The sequence below is a fragment of the Monoraphidium neglectum genome, assembly GCF_000611645.1.
Source record: "Monoraphidium neglectum strain SAG 48.87 unplaced genomic scaffold scaffold00513, whole genome shotgun sequence".
NCBI classification, from domain to species: domain Eukaryota; kingdom Viridiplantae; phylum Chlorophyta; class Chlorophyceae; order Sphaeropleales; family Selenastraceae; genus Monoraphidium; species Monoraphidium neglectum.
The window spans coordinates 1-25,288 of NW_014013115.1; the positions used below are offsets into that span (position 1 = coordinate 1).

The 25,288-nt window shown below is 62.1% G+C and overlaps 3 protein-coding genes across 3 annotated transcripts; 2 read left to right on the forward strand and 1 right to left on the reverse strand.

The window, feature by feature from the left end:
- Positions 1-4,347: 4,347 nt before the first annotated feature.
- MNEG_3895 (hypothetical protein) lies at positions 4,348-4,685 on the forward strand (the record flags this gene model as incomplete). Its single annotated transcript, XM_014047626.1, has 1 exon — positions 4,348-4,685. A coding segment is annotated over one exon (338 nt), but the record flags the coding sequence as incomplete, so codon positions are not given.
- A 149-nt stretch (positions 4,686-4,834) lies between these two features.
- MNEG_3896 (hypothetical protein) lies at positions 4,835-7,916 on the forward strand (the record flags this gene model as incomplete). The annotated part of the gene is made up of 6 exons (XM_014047627.1): positions 4,835-4,972; positions 5,323-5,475; positions 5,648-5,739; positions 6,019-6,184; positions 6,580-6,718; positions 7,198-7,916. The coding sequence occupies 6 exons, from the start codon at positions 4,835-4,837 to the stop codon at positions 7,914-7,916; spliced, it is 1,407 nt and encodes a 468-aa protein (XP_013903081.1).
- Positions 7,917-18,537: 10,621 nt separating this feature from the next.
- Positions 18,538-22,782, reverse strand: MNEG_3897 (glycerol kinase; the record flags this gene model as incomplete). The annotated part of the gene is made up of 12 exons (XM_014047628.1): positions 18,538-18,626; positions 18,848-18,998; positions 19,322-19,398; positions 19,739-19,825; positions 20,088-20,124; positions 20,166-20,284; positions 20,332-20,466; positions 20,904-21,053; positions 21,366-21,467; positions 21,852-22,128; positions 22,496-22,625; positions 22,769-22,782. The coding sequence occupies 12 exons, from the start codon at positions 22,780-22,782 to the stop codon at positions 18,538-18,540; spliced, it is 1,368 nt and encodes a 455-aa protein (XP_013903082.1).
- Positions 22,783-25,288: the final 2,506 nt, after the last annotated feature.

Here is a 25,288-nt window from a genome sequence, read left to right on the forward strand (position 1 = left end):
GTGCAGGCGGATGCAATGTGTTGGGAATTAAAGGGCGGGCATGCGGCGCGGCTGCGACGCCATGCGCGCGGGCCGTCCGCTCACCAGTTCATGTGCTCCTGCAGCTGCGGGCTGGCGAGCGCGGCGTCCAGCCCGCGCGGCGCGCCGGCGGCGGCCGCGATTGGCAGCGCTTGGAGCGCGCAGTCTGGGGTGCGCATGACCGTCGCGGTCGTGTGCAGCAGCAGCGACACGCACGCCGGGCTGTCGGCAGCACAGGCGGCCCTGCAAGATGGGGGGGAGGGGGGTGAGTGGCGGGACACAAGGGGAACGGGTGCTGAGGAGGTTGCTGACTGCAGCCACACGTAGACAGCGACGTTCACTGCATCGGCGGCGCACTCGTCTCAGAACGTCTCAGGAGCCGGCGCGCGACACCCCGCCGTTAGCACAGCGCCTCAACATGATGGAAACTGGTGCGAGTGGGGAGCGGCTGTGCCCATGATCGCCGCCAAGGTCCCTTTTGGGCAAACCACCCACATGGGCCCCCCGCAGGTGCTGGCAGGTGCCCATGACCACGCATAGCGCGGGCGAGGCGCGCGCCAACAGCCCCACATGCGCACCGTATGGCGTCCAGTAGCTCTCTCTCGCTGCTTCTGGTGAACGGCTTAGCAGCTCCGAACGCGGCGAGCCACGCCGCGATTGCGACATCCAAAGCGAGCGAGTCGCCGGCACGCGCCATCGCGACCAGCGGCGAGCCGCAGGGCGGTGACAGGCACGCGTCGTGCTCCATGGGAAGCGGTGCGTCTATTTCGCTGTCGCTGCTGTTGAGGTCGAGGCACGCCATCGCCGCGGGACAGTACTTCCCCGCGCGCCTCTTTAGCAAGTCAACACCCGGTTTAAAACTCTCTAAATCACGCTTTGCTGCTCCTGGGCCGCTAGCGACGGCTGCAAAGCAATCCCCCCGTCCCGCTGTCCGTGTTGGGGACGCTCTCGTCGTTTCTAGGTTGTCGAAGCATGTTTGAGCTCTCTGTCATCATATAAGGTGACTCTGGCAGGCGTCGCACGCCGCAAAGCGAAGATATCAGGGCTACACACCGCACGCAGCTGTGTGCAATCGGGGGTCCGGAGGCCTGAAAATTTAGCCTGAGAGTGAGAACATTGCGAAAGAAAATCAATCACACGCTGTAGAAATGTGCGAGTAGCCTCCAACAAAATCCCCGGGACACGATATATTGCCCGCTGCAGCATGGATGGCTGCGTGGGGTTTGATGTTATCTTTCAGGATTCAGCTTGGTGAGCGTTAGGTGACCAAGAGGGGCGGAGCCAAGGGCAGGGATGCCGCTCACTGCGACGTCGTTTGACCGCGCCGCCGAGCAGCAGCACGAGTTGCGAGCAGCACCCGCGCTCTTGTGTGCCGAGCTGTGTCAGCCGGGGCGCGGCAGCAGAAGGGGAACCTTCGATGTTTTGGAACGTCTTTCCTGACATGCAAGCAGCGCCACAGCATGGCCCCGTGCCGTTTCCTCACTGTGACTTGATGGGCTTCCATATACGACCCGAGACAGTCTCTCGCACGCACCCCCATCCATGCGTTGACCCAGGGCGCAACCCCATACTCACCTCCCTTCCCCATCCCTCCATGACGCTTTGTACCTCGGTTCCAGCCTGCTGGCGGCCAACACTGGCCTGGACGTCGCAGCCTTCATGGCGGAATATTTGCAGGCAGTCCTGGAGGGCCGCCACGTCGTGGGGCGCCACTACGCGTACGTTGCCGGTGCGTGGGACACGAGCGGCGAGACGCAAATTTGGTGCACATGCGAATGCAGACGTGCAGGCATGTGAATCAGACGCGATCTTCCGTGCCGGGGCAATCTCGTTGCTGGGGTGAATCCTTGCATAGGATCAATTTTTATCACTGCACCTGCAACTGCTGCGGGGGCGCCCGTGCCAGCAGCGAAGCACATTCCGGCAATAGCGAAATCAAAACCCTCAACATGCGCCGCCGCTTCGTCGCAGGCACGGCCCACAACCGCATCTCGTTCGTGGGCGCCGTCCGCCGAGCCCTGGCCCACCTAGTGGCTCCAGCGCCCGCATCGCAGCCGCCCATGCACCATCAGCCCGCGCCCACGCGCCGCGCAGCCGACGCCCGCGCCCACTCCCACTCCCCGTCGCCATCCGCCGAGACGCGCCCCCCACATGCAGCGGGTCCCTCGGCGCCGCCGCCGCGGCTGACGGCGGGCGACTACCATTCCCTGCTGCAAATGCTGTGCATGGACTGGCCGCTGGGCCCCATGCGCAAGGCATGGGGCGCGGCGTGCAGCTTCCAAGCAGGTGCGGATCAAGTGTCTAGCATCAGACCATCAGGCTTGCCCAACACAGTACCCGCAGGCACTGCCTGTGATCCCAGATAACGTACTTGGGACCCTGCGGTCAAACAGCTTAGCGCCTCCTGCTCATTTACGCTGGCCCCGTCCACTGTTCCTAGGCCCAGAACCACGCCACGGCTCCTCGGCCTCCCTGGCACCGACCCCAAGGGTCCTTCCCACCCTGCACATGCAGCCGAAGACGCGCGGCGACGGATGACCCGGCAGGCCAGCTGCGGCGGCTGCAGCAGCGGCGGCAGCACCGAGGGCTCGCCGTCCCCCACTCTGGACGGAGCCCGTGCGCGTCACGAAGCAGACGCAGCGGCCACAGAGGCGGAGGGCGACGCGGCAGTAAGCTGCGCGGCTTTCCTTGCGGCGTTTGAGGCTACCTGGCTATATGAGCACTATTTCGTGTTTCTGAGGTCAAACGCATTTGATGAAAAGCGAATGTGTGAGTAGGGGGTGCCCTTTTGCTTTGAAACTTGAGGCAACTTGAATGCGGGCAACTGACAAGGTTGTTGGACAGCGGGTGCGCAGCCCTGGCGACCCTTCAGCAAGTTTTGCTGACGCGATGACTGGTGGCGGAATTGAGGTTGAGAAGCAGACCCGAGGGATTGTACAACCCAACACACGCGCGTCTGTACCCTCACAACCCCGCAGGCATGGGCTTAGACCAGCTGCAGGCGGCAATGCGGCAAGCCGCCGAGCAGCTGCCAGCCGAGGGGTGGCCTGTGCCGCCCGCGGCGCCGCTGCAGCAGGTCGTTTTGTTGGCCAGCAGGGACGGCGCCAAGGCGGCCTTTGCGTTTGGCGACCTGGTCAGGTGGGTTGTTGGCTGCCGGGTACCAGTTGCCTGTCAGGTGGATTGGATCTGGTCTCAGGATTGCAACTGCACCAAATACTGGCCATCGGCTGTGTGTGCTATCCAGTTTGGCCCTTTCAAGGACTTCACAATCGCTCTCGACCGCTGTTACTTGGTATGCCTTTGTCCTGCAGGGGCGCCGTCCTCAACTCGGATCTGCGAGCGGCACTGCAGCACGATGTTGAGGCGTCCCTCTCCGCGGCGGCAGTCGCGCGGGCGGCGCACTCTGCAGCTCATGCGGAGCGGTGCCGGCAGGGGTGTCGTGCCGCGGGCAGCAGCGGCGGCGGTTGCGGCAGCAGCGATGGGGACGGGGATGCAAGACGCGGGCGCGACTCTGGAAACGGCGTGCGGCAGGATGAGGCCAGGGCTGCAAGTGGCCGCGCTCATCGCGGTGGCAACTCGTGGGTGGCAACCTCGGCTGGCAGTGCAGGGCCAGCAGGGCTAGTGGCGGCCAGCGACGGCGGTGGGGGGGAGCAGTCGGTCTCCAAGGGCCCAGTCCCGGCGAGGCCTTTTGCAGGCTCGCTGGCTTGGCGGTAACACACTTGAGTCGCTGCGGGCGCCCCGGATGTGTGGCTTCACCTGTACGACGGTGTGCCTTTGAATTCGACTGATGATTCGATCAGCCTAGAACCAGGCAGTCTGTAAGTCTCGCTGTTTTCTGTGGACCCCACTGCCAGGCTGGGCAGGGCCGACAGGCTCGCTGAAGCCTGCCCAGCCAACCGATCCGGCAGCGACGTTTTGCTGCTGTTGAAGCTTGCAAGCTTCAATAAGTAGAGTAGCCAGCGCTCCAGAAAAGCAGGCCTCTTTCTATGGCAATGCAGGATTGGTGTTCGTACATGTGCCTCTGGTGAGGTGCATTTCAAGCGGCTGCCACTTTGCCTGTGTTGGCGGGTGTCTCGTCACGGTTGGGCGGCGTCACTCGGTGAGCTTGAGTCAAGGCAGCGTCGTGTGCCAATGAATGAGACATGAGCAGCGGAGGACTTGTTGTAGACTGGATTTGCGTGCTTTTACACCATCCCGATCGCCCTGCACAAGCCCTTCCCGGCCCCTAGATCGCGCCTGGCGCAATCTTTGTCACAAGGATGGGCGCAGAAGAAAGCGAGGATGTCACTGGCAGAAATACACGAGATCAAAGCCAGCCTGGGCAACCAGGGGCGCCGGACGCCTCAGATCACGAGCAGAAGCTGCCGCAATTCAGGCAGAGCGTGCACGAGATGTACGCAGCCGTGGCGGACAAGCCTCTAACGGTGGACAACGTGCGCCTGGAGTCTCTAGGCGGCGCGCCCGGCGAGCCCCCGCCCCCGCTGCGCACGCAGCAGGCGGTTTTGGACCGGGAGCTCGCGCGCGTGTACGACGCGCGCTCCCTGCGCGAGGTGCACGCCGCACTTGAGACGGCGGTGGAGCACCTGCAGCAGCTGGAGGCGTTCAAGCGGATCGACGCTCTTATTGACGACGAGCCGCCGGTGCGCCTCAAGCAGCGCTGGTTCTAGGGACTGAGGGCGCATGCTGGAGCGCATACCGACACCGGTGCATGGGCAGCCCCATGCGAAGTGCATGGCAGCAGTACCTGCTGGGGGCCATGCGCGCACAGCAGCGGGGGCCGTCGAAGGCTAACCATCCGCCGCTGAAATCCGAAACGATGCCACCGCGCCTCACGGCACTGCCGCTGCCCTGCCCGGGGCGGCCCGCCGCGCAGGGCGTCCCCGACGTGTGTAGCGTGCGGCTGGGGCTGCAGGAGAGGAGCTGGTACTCCGGCGGGGTGCAGACTTACATGCAGGTGGGCGAGGCAGCAGCTTGCCTTGTGATGGGGGCTGGTTTAGGGACCTCACGGGTTTTCTTGATGCCACTCGACAAGGCCATGGCTGGTTTTTGGCTGCTTTTCATAGCGAGGCCTCTGTCGGCCCCGAGCCCAGGCGGCATCAGCCAATGCATTGTCGCTGTGAGCCGCTCGCGGGCGCCGCTGCAGCACAAGGCCTGCGCTGCACGCCGCTCGCGTGCCGCGCGGCCGCCGTTCATGTATCGTGCATCAACCCGCTGCCCACCTCGACCACCGCCGTTCCTTCATCACCCTCATGCACGCGTGCGCACCCCCCCCCCCCCACACACACACACACACACCGGGCCCAGGGCAACGAGGGCCACGTGCAGGGAAACCTCGGACTCCGCAACCTGGCGGGCGCGTGCGAGCAGTGGCGGCTGACAGGGGAGTACGGCCACCGCAACAGCTTCGACTTCCAGGGGCTCTTCAGGCTGCCGCGTGCGGGGGGCGGCGACTGGACGGTGAGAGGCGTGCCCCTGGTGGCGGCGCGGGAGCGCGGGGGCTGTTTTGTTGCCTGGTAGGGAGGCAAGGGTGCGCCCGAGCGTCGGGCCCCATTATGTACCCCGCACCACACCTCACCGCCTCACACCACGCCAACCGACCTCCGTGCTGCCCTGCCCCACCGCACCCCAGCCGGACGTGAGCGCTTTCCGTCGCAGCACAAATCACGGGGTCGACAGCAGCTTCGCCGACACCATGCGCGGCGCAGAGCTGGGGGTGACGCGGTACGCTTGGCGCGCAGCCGCCGCTTCAACTGTTTGAACTTGGTGTTTGAAACGGGTAGTTTCAGGGCCGAGCATGGGGCGTGGTGCGACAAGGCGGGCGCTTGGCGGCGCAGATGCTGGGTTGCAGCGGTGTAACCGCAACACGTGCATGGACGATTTGGGATGCAGTACTTGAATTTGAGTTTGACACTGCGCGATTAGCACCACCTCATTCTCCACGCAGGATGCGGGCACGCTCGTATCGACACCCCCCGCTCCCCTCACCCCTCAACCGCACAGGGCCGACGGCACCAGCCGGCTGTCATACACCTGGGGGTGGCGCAGCCTCGCGGCCGCCAAGAACGCGAGCCGGCCGGTGGCGGCGCAGCGCGGGGATTTCCTGAGCGATGCGCTGCGCTGGAGCCACGTGGTGGACGAGAGGGACAGCGCTACGGTGCACACAGAGGTGCGCCCGACTGTGCGTGATGATGGTGATGATGGTGGTGGTGGTGTTGGTGTTGGTGGTGGTGGTGGTGGTGGTTGGTTGCTGGTGGGTAGGTATGAGGGCGAGGGTGTTTTGGGGGGAGCGGCAGGAGACCCGGGCGGCCGATGGATTTGGCAGCGCCGCGCTGCAGTCGAGCTGCGCGACGAGCGCTCGGCTGCCAGGTGTCCTTCGCGACAGTGGCGCCTGCGCGCTTCGACGGGCCGCCCGTGTGACGCTGGGCCCCGCGGCTCGGCGGGCTCCTGGGTGCCCAACCCGCAGCCGCGCCCGCCCCCCGCGCCGCCTCCCGCGGCGGACCCCGCGGCAGCGTCCCGCCGCCGGCCTCATCCCCGACCCACCCTTTGAACGCCATGCCGCAGGGCTGGGGCGCCCGCGTGGCGTCAGAGCTGGGGGGCCTGTTCCCCGGGGCGCGTCACCGCTACGCCAAGCAGCGAGTGGACTGGGTGTGGGCGGCGCCGCTGGGCGGGGGCGTCGCGCTCAACGTCAACCTTGGGGCCGGTGAGGTTTTGTGGGGCGCGGGTTGTGAGGGCGGGCTGCACTTGGCTGGTGGTGGGGTTGCATGCAGTGGGTGCTTGGTGGGCGGCGGGGTGCTGTGTTTGATGGGCGGGCATGCTGCTCTCTGTTGGATGGTGGGTGGTGGGTGAGTGAGCGGGCTCTACTCTGACAGCAGCAGCAGCACAGCACGCAGCTGGCTGTGCACGCTGCATGGGCATTTCATGTGCATTTCATGGTGATGCATGGTGATGCATGGCCTTGCACGGGCGATGCACGGCGTTGCATGGTATTGTGTGGCATTGCATAGCATTGCATGGCACAGAGCCATGCCAACCCGTGGCAGCTTCTGCGCAGCCCCCGCGTGCCGTTGCAACATCACACAAGGCACCGCATTCATCAGATTTGATCTGGCGTCGCGGGCCCCGGCGCCCACTTTGCTGACGAACTGCGACGACATGCGGCGCACCTCTCCCTCTCCGCAGGTGTGATATGGAGCCTTGACGGCGCAAGCCAACTCGCGGGCGGCAGCAGTGACCGCAGCCGCTCAACCAGCCGCGGCGGCACCCCCGAGCCGCGCCCCCCGCAGCCGACCGCCCCCCGCCCCCGGCCCGGCGGCGAGGCGGCCCCCCTGTCGCCGACGCCGCTCGCCGAGCGCTTCTTCCTCGGCGGCTCCGACAGCGTCCGAGGCTTCGCGTACCGCGGCCTTGGGCCCTCCGCCGAGCGGCGGCGCGGCAGGGGCGGCGGCGACGGCGGCGACGGCGGCGGCGCGGCGGCGGCGGCGGAGGACCCGGGGCGGGACGCGCTCGGAGGGGATGTGTTTGGCAGCCTGTACGCCGGCCTCGTCACGCGGCTGCCCGGGCAGCTTGGGGACCTCGGCGGCTGCGCCCACGCCTTTGTCAACGGCGGCAGCGCCGCGCTGCTCTGCGGCGCCGCGTACGGCGGCGCCAGGCGCGCCGAGGGCGCCGGCGCCGCGCCCGAAACCACGCCGCTGGCGGCGCTGGGCGGTGCCGTGCGGCGGCGCGCGGGCGAGCTCGCGGCGACCTGCAGGTGGTCGGCTGGCCTGGGTCTTGTGCTGCCGACGCCTTTCGGGCGATTTGAAGCGAACTACGTGTGGGTGCTTGCGGCGCAGCCCGGGGACTACCCCAAAGCCGGGCTGCAGTTTGGATTTGCGGCAAGCCCCATCACGCCGGTTGGGCCGTGAGGGCTGATGATGGTGGCGGCGAGGACCGTAGGCCCAGCGGCGCTGTATGTGTGGCGGCGGCGGCCACGGCGACGGTGGCTCCGCGCATCGTGTGGCGCCGCACATTGCGGCCAGCGTGTCGGCATGCATCAAGCTGCATATCAGTGCTGCGCTGCAAACAAGGCTCAATGGTGCAAAGAATCTGCTATTTGAAGCATTCCCCCGGCCATGATTGCAAGACTGAGTGCTTGATCACAGCCATGCAGCTGCAGATTCTGAATGTGCCGTCAGCCCTGCTTTTGATTGCAAGGCCACCTGCAATGTATTCCACTCGGGAGCTTGGATACGAAACACACGTTTAACGAAGCCCAAGCTGTTCGACAGGGGCCCAACAGCTGCATAACCAGTGTGAACCGTCGGCGGGGTCATCTCGTCCGGTCGTGAGGTTGCCCGCCCAGCCGTCGCCTCGCTGGGCATCACGAATGTGTTGCCCTTGGCGGCGATGCAGGGGCGGCAGGCAACCTGACAGCTGCTGGAGTCATCTGGGCAGCTCTAAATACAGTGGCAATGTGATTATTACAGATGACGAAGATGCACCAACCCGCATGAAGGGGAAGGGAGGTTTCTGTGATGTACGATAATGGGTCTGTTGCTGTAATCAGCCCGCCAGGTGCACATCAGCCGAGGTGTGACCAGCAGAGGACTACACTAGTCTTCGGGCCCAATCTGAGGAGCGAGGAATGCACCAGGGGCGAGGCTGAGCCAAATTGTGGTGTAGATCCACGCGGTCTTCATATTCACTCTTGTAGCATTTGGTGAGTCACCCAGCATCTGTCGTTTCAAGCACAGGCTAGGTAAGCCTGACTCTTGGACAATACCGTAAATCTCTGTAACAGGCCGCAGATTGCGTGCACACATGTTCAGATACATGCAGCCAGCGAAGGTTGCACTCACACAATGCCGAGCGTTGCAGTGCAACGCTCGGCACTGTGTGTGCAACCTCGGCAGTGGAAGCTGCTCGGATTGTTACCGAATGTGCAGCGATGACAGACACAGTGATAAAGGTGTATCCTCACTGTGTTGATGCACATGGCTGCAAATGAAAAGTACCGACACGCACCACGCAGTGGGATTGCAACATTTACTGCGTGATCACCCCAGTTCCAAGTCCAAGCGTCCCTCCAAGGTTGGCGGTAGCCAGCCGTGGTTAGTGACGATTTCAAAGGACGTGCACTGCGGACGCCAAGCGGCTTCCTCTAGATCTGAGCATGCTTGTTCATACTCTAGATAATGCACTGCAAACTGCAATCGACGCAATTCTCCCAACGGCGCACCCGCTAGTAACTCCCACGCTCGGGCCCCACAATCAAAACATCGCAGGTCCATTTCGACAGACACAAGCCTGCTCCACCACGGTGCGCGCATCAGACGTATTGCCGCCGTGGGTCCCACGGTTGTGAGTGCAAGCCCCAGCGTCCGCAATGCCCCGAGCGGCGCCGAAGCCAGAGACGCTGCGCCTGCCTCATGCACATCGCCGCATATGCGCAGTTGCTGCAGGCGGGACGCCCAAGGGGCATGCACAATGGCGGCGACTGCGGCGTCGTCAAGGCTTGAAGCCAGCGACAACGCTCGCAGGCGGGGCAGCGCCATGCCAGCCACCTGAGCAGCGATCGCCGCTGCAGCTTCGCAGCCCTCTGTTGTGAGGCTCAGAATTTCAAGAGCCGACATGCCCGCACCGACGAGGGCGCCCAGGTTAGTTGGGGCAACTTTGTCGGCAAATCGCACTTCATCGGCATTGTTCACTTCGAGTGCGCGCAGGCGCGACAGCCACGATGAGGGGAGCAGGACCGTCAAATAACCAACAACGCAGCCGATCCGCAGGCACTGCAGACGCGGCAGCTGCGCTGCAGCCAGTGCCGCGGCGCCGTCTGCATCAAGCGACCGCATCGCCAGTGCCTGTGCATACATGGCATGTATAGCGCCATATGTCAGCACATTCATGCAGCTTTATGCTTGCAAGCATTCAAGATGCTTGTGCTTGCACATGTGGTGGGCTTCATAACTCGCACCAGGCTGCCATTCCAACTGCTCGAGCTCTATCTCCGGCCAAGGCCATATGTGTGGGCCAGGCGCACCCTGCCTTCCCCTACCTCGAGCTGGCTCCAATTTTCAGGGGTGGACAAGGTAGCGTGTAGAGCCTGTGATTGATATGTGTAACCGATCTCCAGATCCAAGTCGCGCAGCCCACGGTGCATCGCCGCCGCCGTAAGCAGTGCGTTGCTCACGTTGGCGCGTGAATGGCCGGCTTTGATCTTGAGCCGCCGCAGCGCCACGAGCGTCAGCAGCAGCGCGGCCACCGATGCAGCTGCCGGGTGGTGGTTGTCAGGGTCCAGGTGGCAGCAGCAACATTCAGCATGCTTTGACCTGCGCAACAACAGCTGCGCAACAACGGCGGCCCACCTGGCCGTCCCCCTGGCGGCAGCTCCTACGGCGGCAGCAAGCAATGGATAACAGCACTCATGAGCTCTTGCAGTCCTCGCAGCACTTGCAACCCCGGGAACCTACCCATGCCCGGGCTGGCGTCGTCGCTGGGGACGCAGATGCGCATCTCGGTGACGAGGGCCCCGACGCCAGCGCGCGCGCCCCTGCTGACCAGGCGCAGGGCGCCCGCCATTTTGGGGTCGCTCAGCAAGGCGGCGGCGCACGATGCAATGAAGGGGTCGGGCAGGGCTGTGTTGGGCCCAAAAGGAAAGAGGCGCGGCTGCAGCGCAGCCATGGTGTTCCTGGGGGCGCAACGGAGGGGGGATGGAGGCGCGACTTGGCATGCATACGGCATGGTAGCGGTGCTGCCAAGCCGTTCTAGCTGGAAGTCCCACGTGTGAATCATTGGTGGGGATCACCCGCCACTACGCCGCCCTGCGCCTGATGCCTTGCGTCACCAGTTTACCCATGCCTTGCGTCACCAGTTCACCTGACCGACTGCTGCAGCGCTGAACAGGGCGTTTGTTGGTGCCGACGTGTGGATCTGCGAGCGGAGGACTGCGCATGAAGAGGCTGAAATGATGTTTTCAGCACTCCCTTATCTGCCAGGCGCTGGCTTGTCCACACGCATCACCGTCGCACCTGGCTCCTGCGGTGATGGGTGCTGCTGAGCTGCTGCTTGCTGGTTGCCGTGCGACTCGAATGCCCTCTCACCCGCCACCAAGAAGAGATACGCTATCGATGGATGGCTGGATTGAGAAAATTATTCGACCCCGTGGGTTGTCAGCACGCGGCAGTGCGCGATCAGATCGACGTGTGTGTGTTTATATGTAGATCGCCCCGCCGACCTCAACGGTCACAAACATATTTGAGTGGTTTGAAACATGGTGACATGGCTCAAAGACCATATGTGTGATACCGTAAGCAGCGCGTACCACACTGGCCAACACGGATGGGCAGCGACTACCCCCTGTCCAAATCCTTCCGAGACTGGCTTCGGGCACTTCGCACTGCAGTTTGCTGGGCAAACTTCACCTTGCTGCAATTTGACTGTTCTGTTGCCAAGCATTGGGACATTTCCCCCCGTCCCTTCAGGACAGTATGAAAAGCCGTAGTCCCCTTTTTTTGGGGCGGCTTCCCGCGTGCCCGCTCCCGACCGCTCCAAATTGCTTGCTGGGTGGGTTGAGGTGCCCGCAAGCTGCATGCTGGATGCGGAGTGGTGGGGCTCGGCTGGGGTGGGGCGCACAGGCCCGATCTTGCGTCGATAAGCAAGAGCTCGCCACTGTCACTGGCAGGGAAAAGGTAGCACCTAAGCGTAATGCACTAGGGAAAACTTGCTGCAGCGTGCTGATGGGCAAGGGCTGACAGTATGACGGTCAGCATACAAGGCGTTCAGCCCGGGGGCACCTGCAAGCAAGGCTAGCTGTTTGGCTCTGTTTGCGCAACTGCAAGCAGCCAGGCGCATGTTTGGCTCCAACAACTCATTTAGGCGCGGGGATGCAGCCCCAACTGCTCAGAATTTAAATTCAGCGGCCTTCTGTGCCTTTTCGGCACGGCCAGCTAAAGCCTTTTCGGCACGACCAGCTGAAGCGAGCCATGGAGCAAGGCACTGGACAACGCCAGCCTCCAACCATTAGATTGGTTGACCGCTGGCTGGGACTCCCCGCATGAGCGTCCGACGCTCATGAGCGTCGGACGCTCACGCATGCGATGCAGTATATCCAGCAAGCCAAGAGCCTCTTAGATACGTGAGATGATTGACATGTAGGAGTTGGTTCCCACCAGAGGTTGGTGGCGCGTGCCGGCTATGCAACTGATGCACAGTACGGGTGTTGCATTTCAGGTGGCGACCGCCTGCAGCGGTAAGCGGCGCTGTGGTCCGGTGCACACTGGCCACACCTGCATCAATCTGAGAACAATGAGGGGAGGGAGACAAAGGGAGGCGAGCAAGGTTGTGAGTGGTGTTGCGTACAAATGTGTGCGTCAGCGTTCGTGCCGTATGCATGGTCATGTCCGCGGTGCGCACTGTAAGGAAAGACACCGCCGCCCTGCACACGTCGCTTGAATACCCGGCCTTGTCCCCACAGATGCTGCACCTCATCCCTGAACAGGCAACAGGCGGCAGCGGCGGCGGCGGCGGCGGTGGTGGGTCGCGAGTCGAGAGAAGTCTTATGTTGCGTGATGCCGTGCGTGTGTTGGATGAACCCCAGGAAAACATACCCAAGTTTGATGCACCCGCACAGGCAACCTCATGCATGTGGGCGGAACGTTGAGGACTGACAATCGAATTTGCTTGCTTCAATCTCCTGGGAGAGGGGGCGAGAGTTGGCACCGCAGCGGGGACGCTCAGTGGCCCCTGGCTTGTGAATGATCCGTAGCTTGTAGGCCATGGTGAGCTAGCGTATGTGGCAATGCTGGCAGTTGCGTGTCTCCATCTCACCAGCAAGTAGAGCTAGTGTCACGCGGCCCGTGGCTGCTGGTCGCCCGAAAGCGGCTGCCGCACGGCTGCCTCGCACCTGATGAGTAAGGACTGCCGAACCGCGCGCAGTCCCCTGGCATCTAAAAGTGATCACAATGATGCCGACCTATGGCAAAAGCACACCATTCTTGGCCACGACACTGGTGACCAGCAGTCTGGGTGGATGACGCCCGCACAACGATGGCTTTTGTCTACTCGACGCGAGTGCCGACACAATAAGCATCGCGATTCTGCACCCAATTGCCCCGAGTAGATGTCAAGCGTTGTCAAGAATTGTTTTTGTAATTTGGTGCTTGCGATCGATCAGCTTGCGCTCAGCCCCACAAGCGACTGGCGCGGACTCCAGTCTCTTCATCACATTAATTATAGACCTGCGTGTGTCTATCAGGTGCAGTGGAGGCGCAGATAGCGAGCTGTATACGACAAGGTGAGCGCTCCGCAGCCTAATGCACATGTGCTATCCCATGGAGATCTGATGGAACTGTTTGTGAGCGTCCCGCCACCCAACGCCGATACGGTCGTAAAATTTAACTAAACATGTAACATTGTAGACCTCCATGGCTCGGGTGTGCACCACCCATCCATCACCAGGTCACCATGCTTACTCAGTTCACCACGGCTCGCTTGTCTTATTTCCTCTTTAGAACCCAACTAAAATCTAGAAGGTCGGTGGCAATCTGCACCTGTGAGAGATGTATCTTCTCCAGGAGCTAATGCTGTTGAGATGCTGGGCTGCATCAGCGGCTGTCATTGCATCAAAGCCGACCGCTGCCCACGAGCGAGCAAATGAGCGCAGCGAGAAGGGCTGGACCCAAAAACCTTGCAGGAAGTCACTGCTGACCAGTGACAATAGTTCGCATTACAAGCTCCACGTCATCAGTGGGCTGTGCTCCACCGCCCGGCCGCCGCTGCCCAACTTGAGTTTCTGCTGTACATGCATGTGCAGTGGATGTGTTCGGTATGTCGTTAAACGCAGTCAGATGATCAGACACCTCACGCATGTGCACACGGGTTATGCATGTGCAGCATCCCCCCCGGATTCATTTTTTGTGTCAATTTAGTTCCGGCGCACCAACAGACCAGCGCACGTGCGTGCATAGGCACACACACATGCACGTACGCGTGCACACATACATGCACTCGTGTCCACCCACCCGCCCGCCAACGCACGAGTGCGTGCGCACACAGGGATACACACACGCGCACGCATGCATTCACAAGCGCACACACACACACACACACACACACACACACACACACACACACACACACACACACACACACACACACACGCACGCACGCTCGCACGCACACAAGCACGCACGGGGGTGAAGAATGCACAGTACAGCATGCGTCACGCGCAGAGCACACGTCAAGTGCACGAGAGCGCCCGAGCCCGCGCACGCGCACGCGCACGCGCACGCGCACGCACACGCCACACCAGCAGTGCGCACACCGCTGCACGGCAATTTTGTTGCAGTTACTCCACCCATGTGACGGCTGCTGCCTCCTCGTGCCCTGCTGAGGAAGCATACCGCTGCAAACATTCCTCGCGCCCTTTGCCTTCCCATTGTCACCACTGCTTCCGGGGGGAAGCAGTGGTGACAATGTCGAAAATCTGCTTCAGCAGATCATGAACTCCCCCATATCCATAGACCTGGCCACGTTGTGTCAGGCACACAGCTCTGGCTAGCACCGGGCTTTTCTATATTCGCAAACCTGGTGTTTTAATTCTGACTCCAGTTGCTTCGCTGACTGTCCACCTGCATGCTGTGCACTTGCTTTCAAACGCAGACTCCCTAATCTTGACCAGGTCGTACTACGTAGGAGGAACGTGGCACCGATGCATAAAATGAGGGTCTGCACGACAGCTGCCGTTACAGCGCTGCTGCTCCTGGCTGTGCTGGGTACAGTGGATGCAGGTGAGAGGACTCGCAAGTTGTCATGTTGAAATAACGCGCTGCCTGGCCATGAGAACCCGCTCTGTGCAGTGTGCGCAGGCAAGGCGGCTGACTGGGTATAAGCATATACAAGGCAGCGCACATGCTAGGCATGTCGCAGCATGCGCGCATTTCTGTACCTGGGGCTTTTGGGTCCAGCGTGTATAGTAGTCCAGGCTAGCGCTTCCACTTTGATTATCCTCTGATGCAACGAACATGACGTAAGGCTGGTGACCGCTGTCTGCTAAGCCGCCCCTCTGCCAAGCCGCCCCCCTCCTTGCGCGTCGGATCACGCGCAACTGTGCCCACCAACCTCTGGCTTTCGCTCATAGGTTGTGCCTCCTACAGCATCAGTGGCGTCCCCACGACAACGATCATTGCTGACTCTGTCGGGCGAGCCGCTGTTGACGTCACTCTAGAACTGCAAGGCTACACTCCCAGTCAGGTGACAACAAATGACTGTCAGATCAAGTCAGGCAACACGTGGACGTGTGGCGACCGTTACGTGGGCTCGTACAGCATCACGTTCTTTGCCAATGATTGGATGGCAGAAGACGGGACAGTCACTGACGGTGAGCCAAGTGTGGCTTCAAAACACGTGTTCTGTCGAAGTTGCAATTCTTGTTCAGGAGACACGCATGCATGGCTGTGCCCTTCATCAAGCACAATGCCCTGTGCACAAGCAAACCAACCAAAATGATTTGCATTCACATGCCGACCGCCAGTGCATGCTGATGGCAGCGTGGCGCTCACGCGATTTCAGTGCAGCCCAGGGGGGAACGTACGCAGATGGACGTTGCCATGCAGCGGCAATCACTCACGCTCATGCAGGTCTTTCATGCATTCTGCACCTGTTTGAAGTGGTAGACTGCGCGTGGTCTTGATACAAGAGATATTGACTTGCAAGGGCCCGTGCTTCACACTGCAGGATGCCTCTCCAGTTTTACAACAATTGTCAAAGTGATACCAAGCAGAGGTGGGTTTGGCTTCACTGCGCGGTCAGGTGCATGCGAGCAACCTTTAATGCACCTGTTGGCACATGCTGAGATTGAGGTTGCATACATCTGCCGCCGCACAAGGCCAGATTTGTCCTTGTCAAAAGGCTCCTTGTGTCAATCAGCCACCGTTTTGTTCTATATCCTGCTGCTCTTGATGATTGCAAATGCGCTTATCTTCATGGCCTCTGCACTTCCTCACCCCCACGCCCTCTTTCCTGCACATGCGCACATGATCTGCACAGATTGTAGTGCCTACCTCCTTGATGCAAAGGCCACCGCTGCCTCAGTGCAGGCCGACGACAAAACCTACACGGGCACGGCAAACTTTGTGCTCAAGCTTGGGACATACAAAAAAGAGCAAGTACGTGTTCAAGCACCTCTAACCTGTGACTGGCATGAGGGCGCGTCGTGGACATGTTCAAGCCTGGAAGTGGGGTCACAGACTGTGAAGTTCACGGCCGATGATGGTCAAGGTGAGCTTCGTTTTACCTCAAAATTGTCGAGATGGGTGTTGCTGATTTTTAGGCACATTGGAGGCACATGCTTGCACAAGCACATGATTGCATAACACAACCTCAATTGTGCAGTGATTGAGAGACGTTTGCTTGTAGGCGCTCGGCAATGCACGCACTTGCTGAGCCTTCCTCGCTACCCTGCGCATTTGCATGTGTGTATTTCCGCGCCCTTTCTCCCCAACAGGACTGGGCGCTTCGTTCCCCTCTCCCCCCGCGCTCCGTTTCCCCCTCCCCCCGCGCCTCCCTTGCCTGCATCCTGAGCCACTCAAGTGGCGGTCACTGACATGACTCACCACTCGTCAACACCCTACCTGCGCAGGCTGTGTCAAGGAGGCCAGTGTCACAGTCAATGTATCTCCGGACACACACGGTGCGCGTGAACCACCGCATACACTCCTCACGTCATATGCACGCACGTATGTCCCTCAGGTCATGTCAATCAGCCTGCACACTTTGTGGATGCTGACATCTGAGTTTGTACACAAGCTACCGCGCCTGCCTGACGTGCTCCCGTACGGGATATTTAGGGAGAGCATTTTTGTGTGGCTTGCGTTTGCTTCGTTGCAGCGCACCCACACGTGCGCGCACCCTCCACCTTGGATTTCTCCTCCCCAGGCTGTAGCCTCTATTCCCTCCAAAGCCCTGAGTCAATGGTTTCTGCTACCAAGTTCGATCACAGCCCCGTCATTCAAGTCAGGTTGCTGACGTTCAAATACAACGCTCAGAACATCCATGTTGACTCACCCTTGTGCTCCCGTGCGATCTGCGGGCCAGAGATCAACACTCCCTTCCATGCGTGTTTCACCTGCAAGAATGTGCCAATGGGCGACACAACAATCAACTTTACTGCTGTTGAAAACGGTGAGTACTACATGCGGCGTTTCAAGCAGGAGCGCAGAAGTCATTTGCACTGGTGTCAGATCTCTTAATTGTTCACGCCCCTGTCATCATTACCTGCTCGCCCCAAGCACTGACCCAAACAATACCATGGACCCGATGCCGCAGGCTGCATGAGGCAGGCCAGCACCAAGTTGAAAGTGGTGCCGACCAACATACATGGGTGGAGGCTGGATAAGCGTGTGGCAATCACCTGATCTGAAGCGTGAAAACAGCTCTCAAGAATTGGACTGCGCACGCTGTTGCCCGGACAAATTCCGCAAGGGCCCCTTCCCAGCAAAAGGGTCCGTCCCCTCAGAGGCCCGCCTGTGTTGCGGGGCCCAAGACCATTGCGCTGCCCCTCAACCAAGGTATTGGGAAGGGGTGGTTCTGGTGCCCGAACGCCACTCCTGACGGTGCGCGTTTGCGCTTCTCCACTTGCTAGTCTCCCTCGGCCGTGCTCCGCGGCTTTGCGAGCCTGGATGGTGTAGTGCAGGTAGTCACCGCGCGGCTGTGCACACAGCTCAGCTGTTGAAGTCTGTTTGCCAGCAGTACAGGATCCCCAGAATATTCCATCCGTGCGGCTGAAAACACATCTGAAACAGACATCAGCGTGCCCCAGATCTCATTACAAAGCCTGACGACATGCAACTCTCCCCCCAGCGCTCCCCTGAATTGCGAGGTGCTTCCAGAGGCATCAAAGCCGAATTAAATGAAATAAAAATGCTCAAACGAAATGCGTCAGGGAGTAGCATTCTGAGCACGTACTCTTGACCCATTTGGAATTGAGTGTTTTGGCAACTGGCCCCACAATGGTGTATATCATGTCATTGTTCAATGCATACAATTAGACACAATCATTGTGCTTTTTCGCTGGATTCATGATTCCCAAAACTCTGTTACAACTTGTTTGGCCAGCAGATTAAACATGTCGCCGTCAGACCTCCCTGTGCTGCAGTAAAGCATGACCTCACGTGTAGGTATTACATGCGCTCAGCTGTAGCAAGATCACGATGAAGGTGGCCTGAGCAGAAGCAAGGAAGCGCGATCCGCCCCGACAGCTGAAATAATGCAGCGCTTTCAGGGCACAACCATCAGACAGGGTTTGGCAGCACGCTCGGGCGGGCGCCAATTCAAATAAACAAAGGTCAATTTCCACGACACGCCCGAATACAGCGGTGCACGAGCACCATATCATGCAAATTGCCGCACCGAGCCCAGCAGCCACGCCGAGCTGGGGACCGACCGTAACAGACCGTACCACCGTCCGCTTTGCACCCGTCCAGTGGCACTCCCCAATGCCGACCGGCTCGAGTGTGCAGCACCCGCTGCCGAGCACCGTCTGCTGGCGCCTCACTCCGCCAGGTCAGCGAGCGCGAGGCTGCGGCTCACGGCCTTGCGCCAGTGGCCATACCGCTTCTCGGACGCGTCTCGGGAGACCGCTGCGTTGCGGGGCAGAGGGCGCGGATGAGACGCGCGTGGCATCAAACGCGAAAGAGCGGATTTCGCAGCGCGCTCACTTCGACCGCTCCCCCCGTCCTTCCCAGATCTGTATCACAAAACAACGAATGGTCGTCCCTGAAGCCACACCCTATCGTGGCCCTCCTGTGCCTCAACATTCCAACCACCACCTCCGCCTTGAAAAACCCCGACCGCCGCCCACCAGGCATGAAGGCCGTGCTATTGTTCGGCGGGTGGGTGAGCACGAAGGACTCAGAGTAGAACCCCACCGCCAGGCCAGCGGCCAGGGCGGCCCCCAGGGCGGTGGTCTCCTGGAAGTGGGGGCGCGACACCGCCACGTGCAGGATGTCCGCCTTGGGATGGGATTGTGTGGGGGGCGAGCATCAGGATGAGCAGGGCAGTAGTGGGGAGTGGTGGGGGAGTGCTTGTGGGAGGACGCTTCGATGCACTCAGCAGAAGTAGGCAAAGCCGTCTGGGCGGGTTCAATTGTCAGGACGTCGACGGACTGTGCCAGCGCAGCACGCGCTTTTTTGGGAGACACCCCTTGTCGGCCCATGAATGCTTAGAAAGCGGAGCGGATGCGAAAGAGTGTCGTTGGCCTTGCAGAGCAGCCGACAATGCCTTCCATTCAGGCGGCCCCTGCATGCTGCTGTCTCCAACCAGCACCTGCCCTCACCTGCAGCTGCATGAGGAGGTCGTTTTTCGCGGCGCCGCCGTCCACCCTCAGCACTGACATGTGGCTGACGTCAGCGTCTTGGGGAGTGAGGGGGTAGGGCAAAGGGGACGAGAGGGGGGGGGCGGCAGGCGGAGCGTGGATGCCTCGCCTTTGTCACAAGCGAGCACACGTCCACGCCCTGAATCAGCCATGCCCGCGGGCTGGCTCTTCATCACCCTTTAAAAAGTGAACCTGTATCCTATGGCTTGCTAAATCATTTGCACACCAGATTCCCGCCCAGACAGTGAGCTCATCAAATAGAGTGATGGAAAGGAGTCCACAGAGTGCCGCGCGCACACCCTCGCTCGGCAAGGAGCATGCATCCCCCCAAAGCCGAAGCGCAGCTTCAACGAAGCTGCGGGGGTGCCCCTGTCTCACCTGCCCTCATTGCGTCCAGCACCTCCCGCGTCTGGAAGCAGATCGCCTCCAGCAGGGCCCGCACCACGTGGGCGCGCGTGGTGAAGCCTGGGCGCGCACGTGCACGCGTGTGTGTAGAAGGATGTGTGTGTGTAAGTGCGTGTGTGTGTGTGTGTGTGTGTGTTTGGAAGAGGTTTGTGACTGCAGCCCTGCCACTCTGTCAGCGGACAAGTGGGCCACAAGCCGGGCGTGGGTGAATGGGTGGGGAGGCTGGCCAGGGTGCAGGGACTTGCTGTGCTGCGCAGAGCGGCTCGTCTGCAACCCCAGGCGCGGCGTGCGTCCGAGGTTTCAACGCGCCGCCGCATCCGACCCAGGCAGCTGTTGCTTGAAAGCTGGACCTGGCCCCTCTGTGCCGGCTCAACCAGCACAATCAAGCCCAGGGTCGCACCACCACCGCCACCGCCGCCACCGCCGCCGCCGCCACGACCACCACCACCACATGTGCTGCCTGGCGCCCCTCGGTGCTCTGCCCCCGCACCCCGTCCCCGGCCGGCCCTGGCCTCGCCCCTGCAGGGGGGGGCGGGCGGTTACGGCCCATCGCCGCGCGGCCGCACCCGTCAGGCCGAGCAGCACGCCGCGCGCCTCCTCCTCCCAGTGCGGCGCCAGCAGGCCGCTGAACGCCGGCACAAAGTAGACGCCCCCGGTGTCCGGCACGCTGGCGGCGAGCGCCTCGCTCTCGTCGGCGCTGTCTGTCGGGCGCGGCGGTTGGTGGGTCGGTTGTCGGTTGGGGGGCGGACGCCCGGGGACGGAGGAGGTGCATAGAATGCGGGAGAGTCCGCCCTCTGCACGCAGCCAGGATGGAGAAGGCGGCGCAAGCGCAGCCTCCTCTGTGTGAATTCGATGCAAACATGTTACTTCAATCAGAGTTATTCCCACCCGCACAACCTCCCCATGACCATAATCAAGAGCGGCAAGCCCACTTGGAGGGCCGGCCGAATCCACGCCTGCCTCTTCTCCTGCTGTGCCCCGTCTCATCATCAGCAGTCCAGGTGTCGTGGTAGCTGGCAACCCCCAGGCCCCGGGCGCTCATTCCAAACTTCCCGGGCGCCCATCCCCCAGCCCATGGGCACCACTCCCCCGGCGCCGAAACCCCACAACCCTAAACATCAATCCCCATGCCCCCCACCTATGAGCCGTAGGTTGTCCTTGAGCCAGCTGATGCCCAGGCCCGCCACCGCGATGGACCCCTCCAGGGCATAGTGGGGCGCGGCCCGGGGCCCCAGCTGGTACGCAAACGTGGTCAGCAGCCCGTGGGTAGAGGGCACGATTTCGGCGCCTGGGGCAAGCAGGCCGTGAGAGATGTGGGGCCAGGCGGGATGACGTCAGCCCTGCGTGTGCTGGTGCAGACGTCACCAGGAAAACCAGCTTATCTACACAGGGGAGAGAGATGTTGCTGAGGCGTAGCTTGGCGCGCCGCTGCCCTGTTCCCGCTGCTCCTCCTGTGCAATCTCACCGTCGCCCTGGCAGCACGACACACGCATACACACACACACACACACACACACACACACACACACACACACGCGCGCGCGCACACACCGCCACCCGTCCACCCCTGCCGAATGATTACTTTATTCCAACGGCCCACCTGTGTTGAGCAGCATGAAGCAGCCGGTGCCGTATGTATTCTTGGCCTCCCCCTGGCCGCACCGCTGCCCCACCAGCGCAGCCTGCTGGTCGCCAAGGCAACCTTTGCGTGCATGTGTTGTTTTGGGACAGAGTGTGCGTGTAATTTCAGGGGCATGTGCTTCTCAGCTTTGAGGGGCGGGTGATGGAAAGGGACGAGCGGTTGAACAGCGTGCGAACGCTTTGCAGGGGCGATCTGAGGGGCAAGGACGTGAAGGGCTGCAGCGGCATGCGGTCTAGTTGCCTGCTCGGCAGAGTGCAGCGTGCGAGGGCACGCCGAGGCGTGGTGCCAAGTATCATTTAAAACGCCGGCCTTGCCAGGTGGACCACATTCACCCTTCGTCACCTAGGCCGCGACCACAATCTGTCCGCTCGCGATGCCTCCTGACCATGCTAAACCCCACTAAAGCCGCTCTCCCTCCCGTTGCACCCGGCCCCCCCATCGCACCCGATATCGCCACGCCCGCCAGCGGCCCCGCCTTGACGCGCCCCACCACCTCCGAGTTCGACGCCACGCGCGGCAGCATGCCGGGGTCCAGCCCAAACAGCTCCACGGTCGGCGCGTGCCACTGGCGGCTGCCCAGCTCCAGCAGGTTGGTGCGGGACGCGTTGGAGGCGTCGGTGACGTGCACGCCGCCGCCGGCGGCGCCGCCGGTGAGGTTGTAGATGATCCAGCTGTCGACGGTGCCAAACAGGGCGTCGCCCTCGAGGATGGCGGCGCGGACCTGAGGGGTTCGCGGTTGATTTGAGGGAGGGGGGAACGGGTGCGCGGATGGGGAATTTCGCAGGGCGTAGGATATTTGGGTCGATGAGCGGGGGTCGCAGGGGTGGGTCCGGAAACGAGGGGGCCGTTGGTCGGGCGGCGCGCCCCTGCGCCGCACGAGCGACGCCTCGCCGGAGATGGGGGCCGGGAGTCGCGGTTGGGTGCGCTCACCTGTACCCCGCAGAGGCCCGCCTCGATGCAGTGCCCCAAAGGCCTCCTTGCAACGCTCACCTTGCAACAAAACCTCTCGCATCACATGCGCGCACGCGCCCATACACACACACACACACACACACACGCATACACATTATAACCCTTCCCCCCCTCACCTCCTCGCTGTGCTCCACCATCCACTGGGCCTTGTATGCGCTGAAGTAGGTCGACACGGGCAGCCCCGTCACAGGACGGAAGTGGTCCTTGCCGCCAGGCAGCGACTCCACCAGACGCTGGCAGATCTCGCTGCATGGTGGGGCGAGTGGGGCATAAATATCGGCCCAAGTTGAGTTTTGGCTCATCGGTCACGTCAGGTGTGGTGCTTTTATGAGGCAGCAATCAAGGGACGGCAGCCGAGCCTGCAGCCATCAGGCTGGGACGGGTCCCACCGGAGGTCACCCATCCTGGTACGCCCGACTGTCGGAGTTCCGCTCTGCGCCAGGGGGGCCCCAGCCGAGTCCCAACCCCATAGCCCCGGGGGCAGCTGCCCAGAGGGCTCTTGCCTGGTCCTGTTGTCGTGCCACACGATGGCGTTGTGCAGCGGCTGCCCCGTGCTCCTGCGCCACAGCACCGTCGTCTCGCGCTGCAAACGCACGACGCGGGAGCGAGGGGCTAAAGCGTTGGCGGCAAGCCGGCGCCGGTCGGCAAAACCATCAAAAGATCACTGTCCGCAATCTGCAGAAAAATGCGAGCGCGCTGGCGAGCCATGCAGCTGCTCATTGCCTCCGAGAAGCCCGCGACGGGCTTCTTACCAGCGCAACGCATGCTCTCAAGACAGAACCCAGCCGCCGGTCCCCAATCTCCGCCTGCCATTTACTAAGGGGGGGCCTCCGCCCGAACCCACCTGGTTAGTAATGCCCAGGGCCTTGACCTCCACTGGGCGCCCCAGCTTCTCCTCAGCTGCCGCCAGCGCCCCCGAAATGCAGGCCTCCACCGTCCGCCAGATCTCCTGGGGTTCGTGCTCACACCACCTTCATGTTGGAGATTGGTCGACGTCACAGATATGATGGCAGAGAGCGGCTCAAAGTCGAGAGGAGGGTTGTGAGATGGTGGTGATCACAAAGCAGAGAGGAGGGGAGGTTCGCTGTTTGTAGTGCGACTGCTGGGGGTTCGCTCGACGCGCCGCAGGGGGCAGGGCCGCCTGGCCCTGCGGGGCTGCCGCGCGCCGTCCGCGCCTTTGGTGGAGCGGTGCTGCAGCGCCGGCATCATGCACATCAGATGCCGCCGCAACAGGCCCCACAGCCGCGACAGCTGTCGCCGATTTCAAATCGCGCGTCTGCCGTAACGCGTTCCTGTCTCCACCGAGGCCTTCCCGTCTCACCCGGCCCTTGGGTAAATCTGCGGCAGCGAGACCTGGTGGGAAGCTACCGCCTCGCCGTTCGAATCAAATAGGAAGACCCGCGTCGACTGCGTGCCCTGGTCAATTGCCGCCACGCACTCTACTGCCGGCGGTGACGCCATGCCGCCGGACACAGCTGCTGCCGCCGCCGCGACGCGCTTGGCAGCGGGGGTTGCAAAAGAAGTCGCCGCCGCTTCGCGATGTGCGAGCTTTTGGGACAGGAAGAGGAAGGCCCCGCAAGGCGGACGCAGCCAGGCGGGCGCGGCGCGCCGCTCTCGCCGCTGCTGTGCTTGCTGAGGCGCGGGCGCCGGCGCGGCGTGCGCTGCCGCACGCGGTGGGGCCGGGCGTGGGTCGCTTGGGTGTGGGCGTACGCTGGCGCCTGGGAACCGGGCAAGGCCCAGGCTACTGCTGCTGCTGCTGCTGCTGCTGCTGGTGCTGCTGCTGCTGCTGCTGCTGCTGCTGGTGCTGCTGCTGCCGCTGAGGCTTCGTTGGCAGTGCAGCCGGGCGTGGAGCATGCCAGGCGCGCGGCGCGCGCCAGTGGTCCGTCAGCCGCTCAGGTCGCTGCCTGTCTCGCCTGACACAGCAAGTGCTGACGCCACTGTTCAGACTTGCTGGGCCCCCGTCTCTGCAGCAACTGTGCGGGAGAACGCGGCCAAACGATGCAGTTGTTGGGAGCTCAGCCCAGCTTCGTCCTTGTCAGCCACCGGGCGCCCGAGGGGAGTCATAGCCCGGTGCCAGGGTGATATTGCTCACCCAAGTATCAAATCCTAGGCAATGAGGCTTTAATAGCCGGTGAGCCGGTGGTGACCGCGGAGGTTGGATGTAGTGGGAGGTTGAAGCCTCCACGTCAGCTGTGGCACAAATCACAAACAAGCAATATGAGGGTTTCGTTCAGAGCGTGAACATTATTGTGGGGCTAGTGAGCGTGAATGAGATCACTTGTCTCTACACTACCCTTTTGATTTGGCACACTACAGGCGTTTTCTGAGGTTGTATGTTGTTGTGCTTCCAGTTGATCTGAACTCTATGTATAGTGACAAGCTGGAGCTGTACCTTATCGCTTCTTCCTGGCAACCTTGTGACACCCGGGCCGCGGGATGGCAGTGCTTGTAATCAGGGTCCACTCGCATATATAAGTCGGCCCTTATCACGTTGAGGCATCGCGCCGTTCCATTGCACTGGAGGCCGCAGCAAGCGCGCACGCGATCAGAAAGCAGCGGCGCGTGTGCTCGAGACACGATGGCGGTTTCGTTTGCACGGGAGGTTGCCGCCGGTTTCATGGTGAGTTCAGGCACACCAACAGCAGCAGCACCTCACGCACCCCACATGCGCACCCCACAGAAGCGCGCCCAGCAACGCGCGCTCCGCCATTTCGATGTGCTGCGGCACGAGCGCACGGCCCATCGCGCGCCGCCGCGCCGTCCCCCGCCCCCGCCCCCGCTCCCGCCCGCCCGCCCGGCCCCACGACGAAAGCCCACACGCTTGCCCCCAGGCGGCCGTGATGGAGGAACAGGAGCCGATCGACCGCCTCAAGCGGGCCGGGCAGCTCGGCGGCACGGTGGTGCAGGAG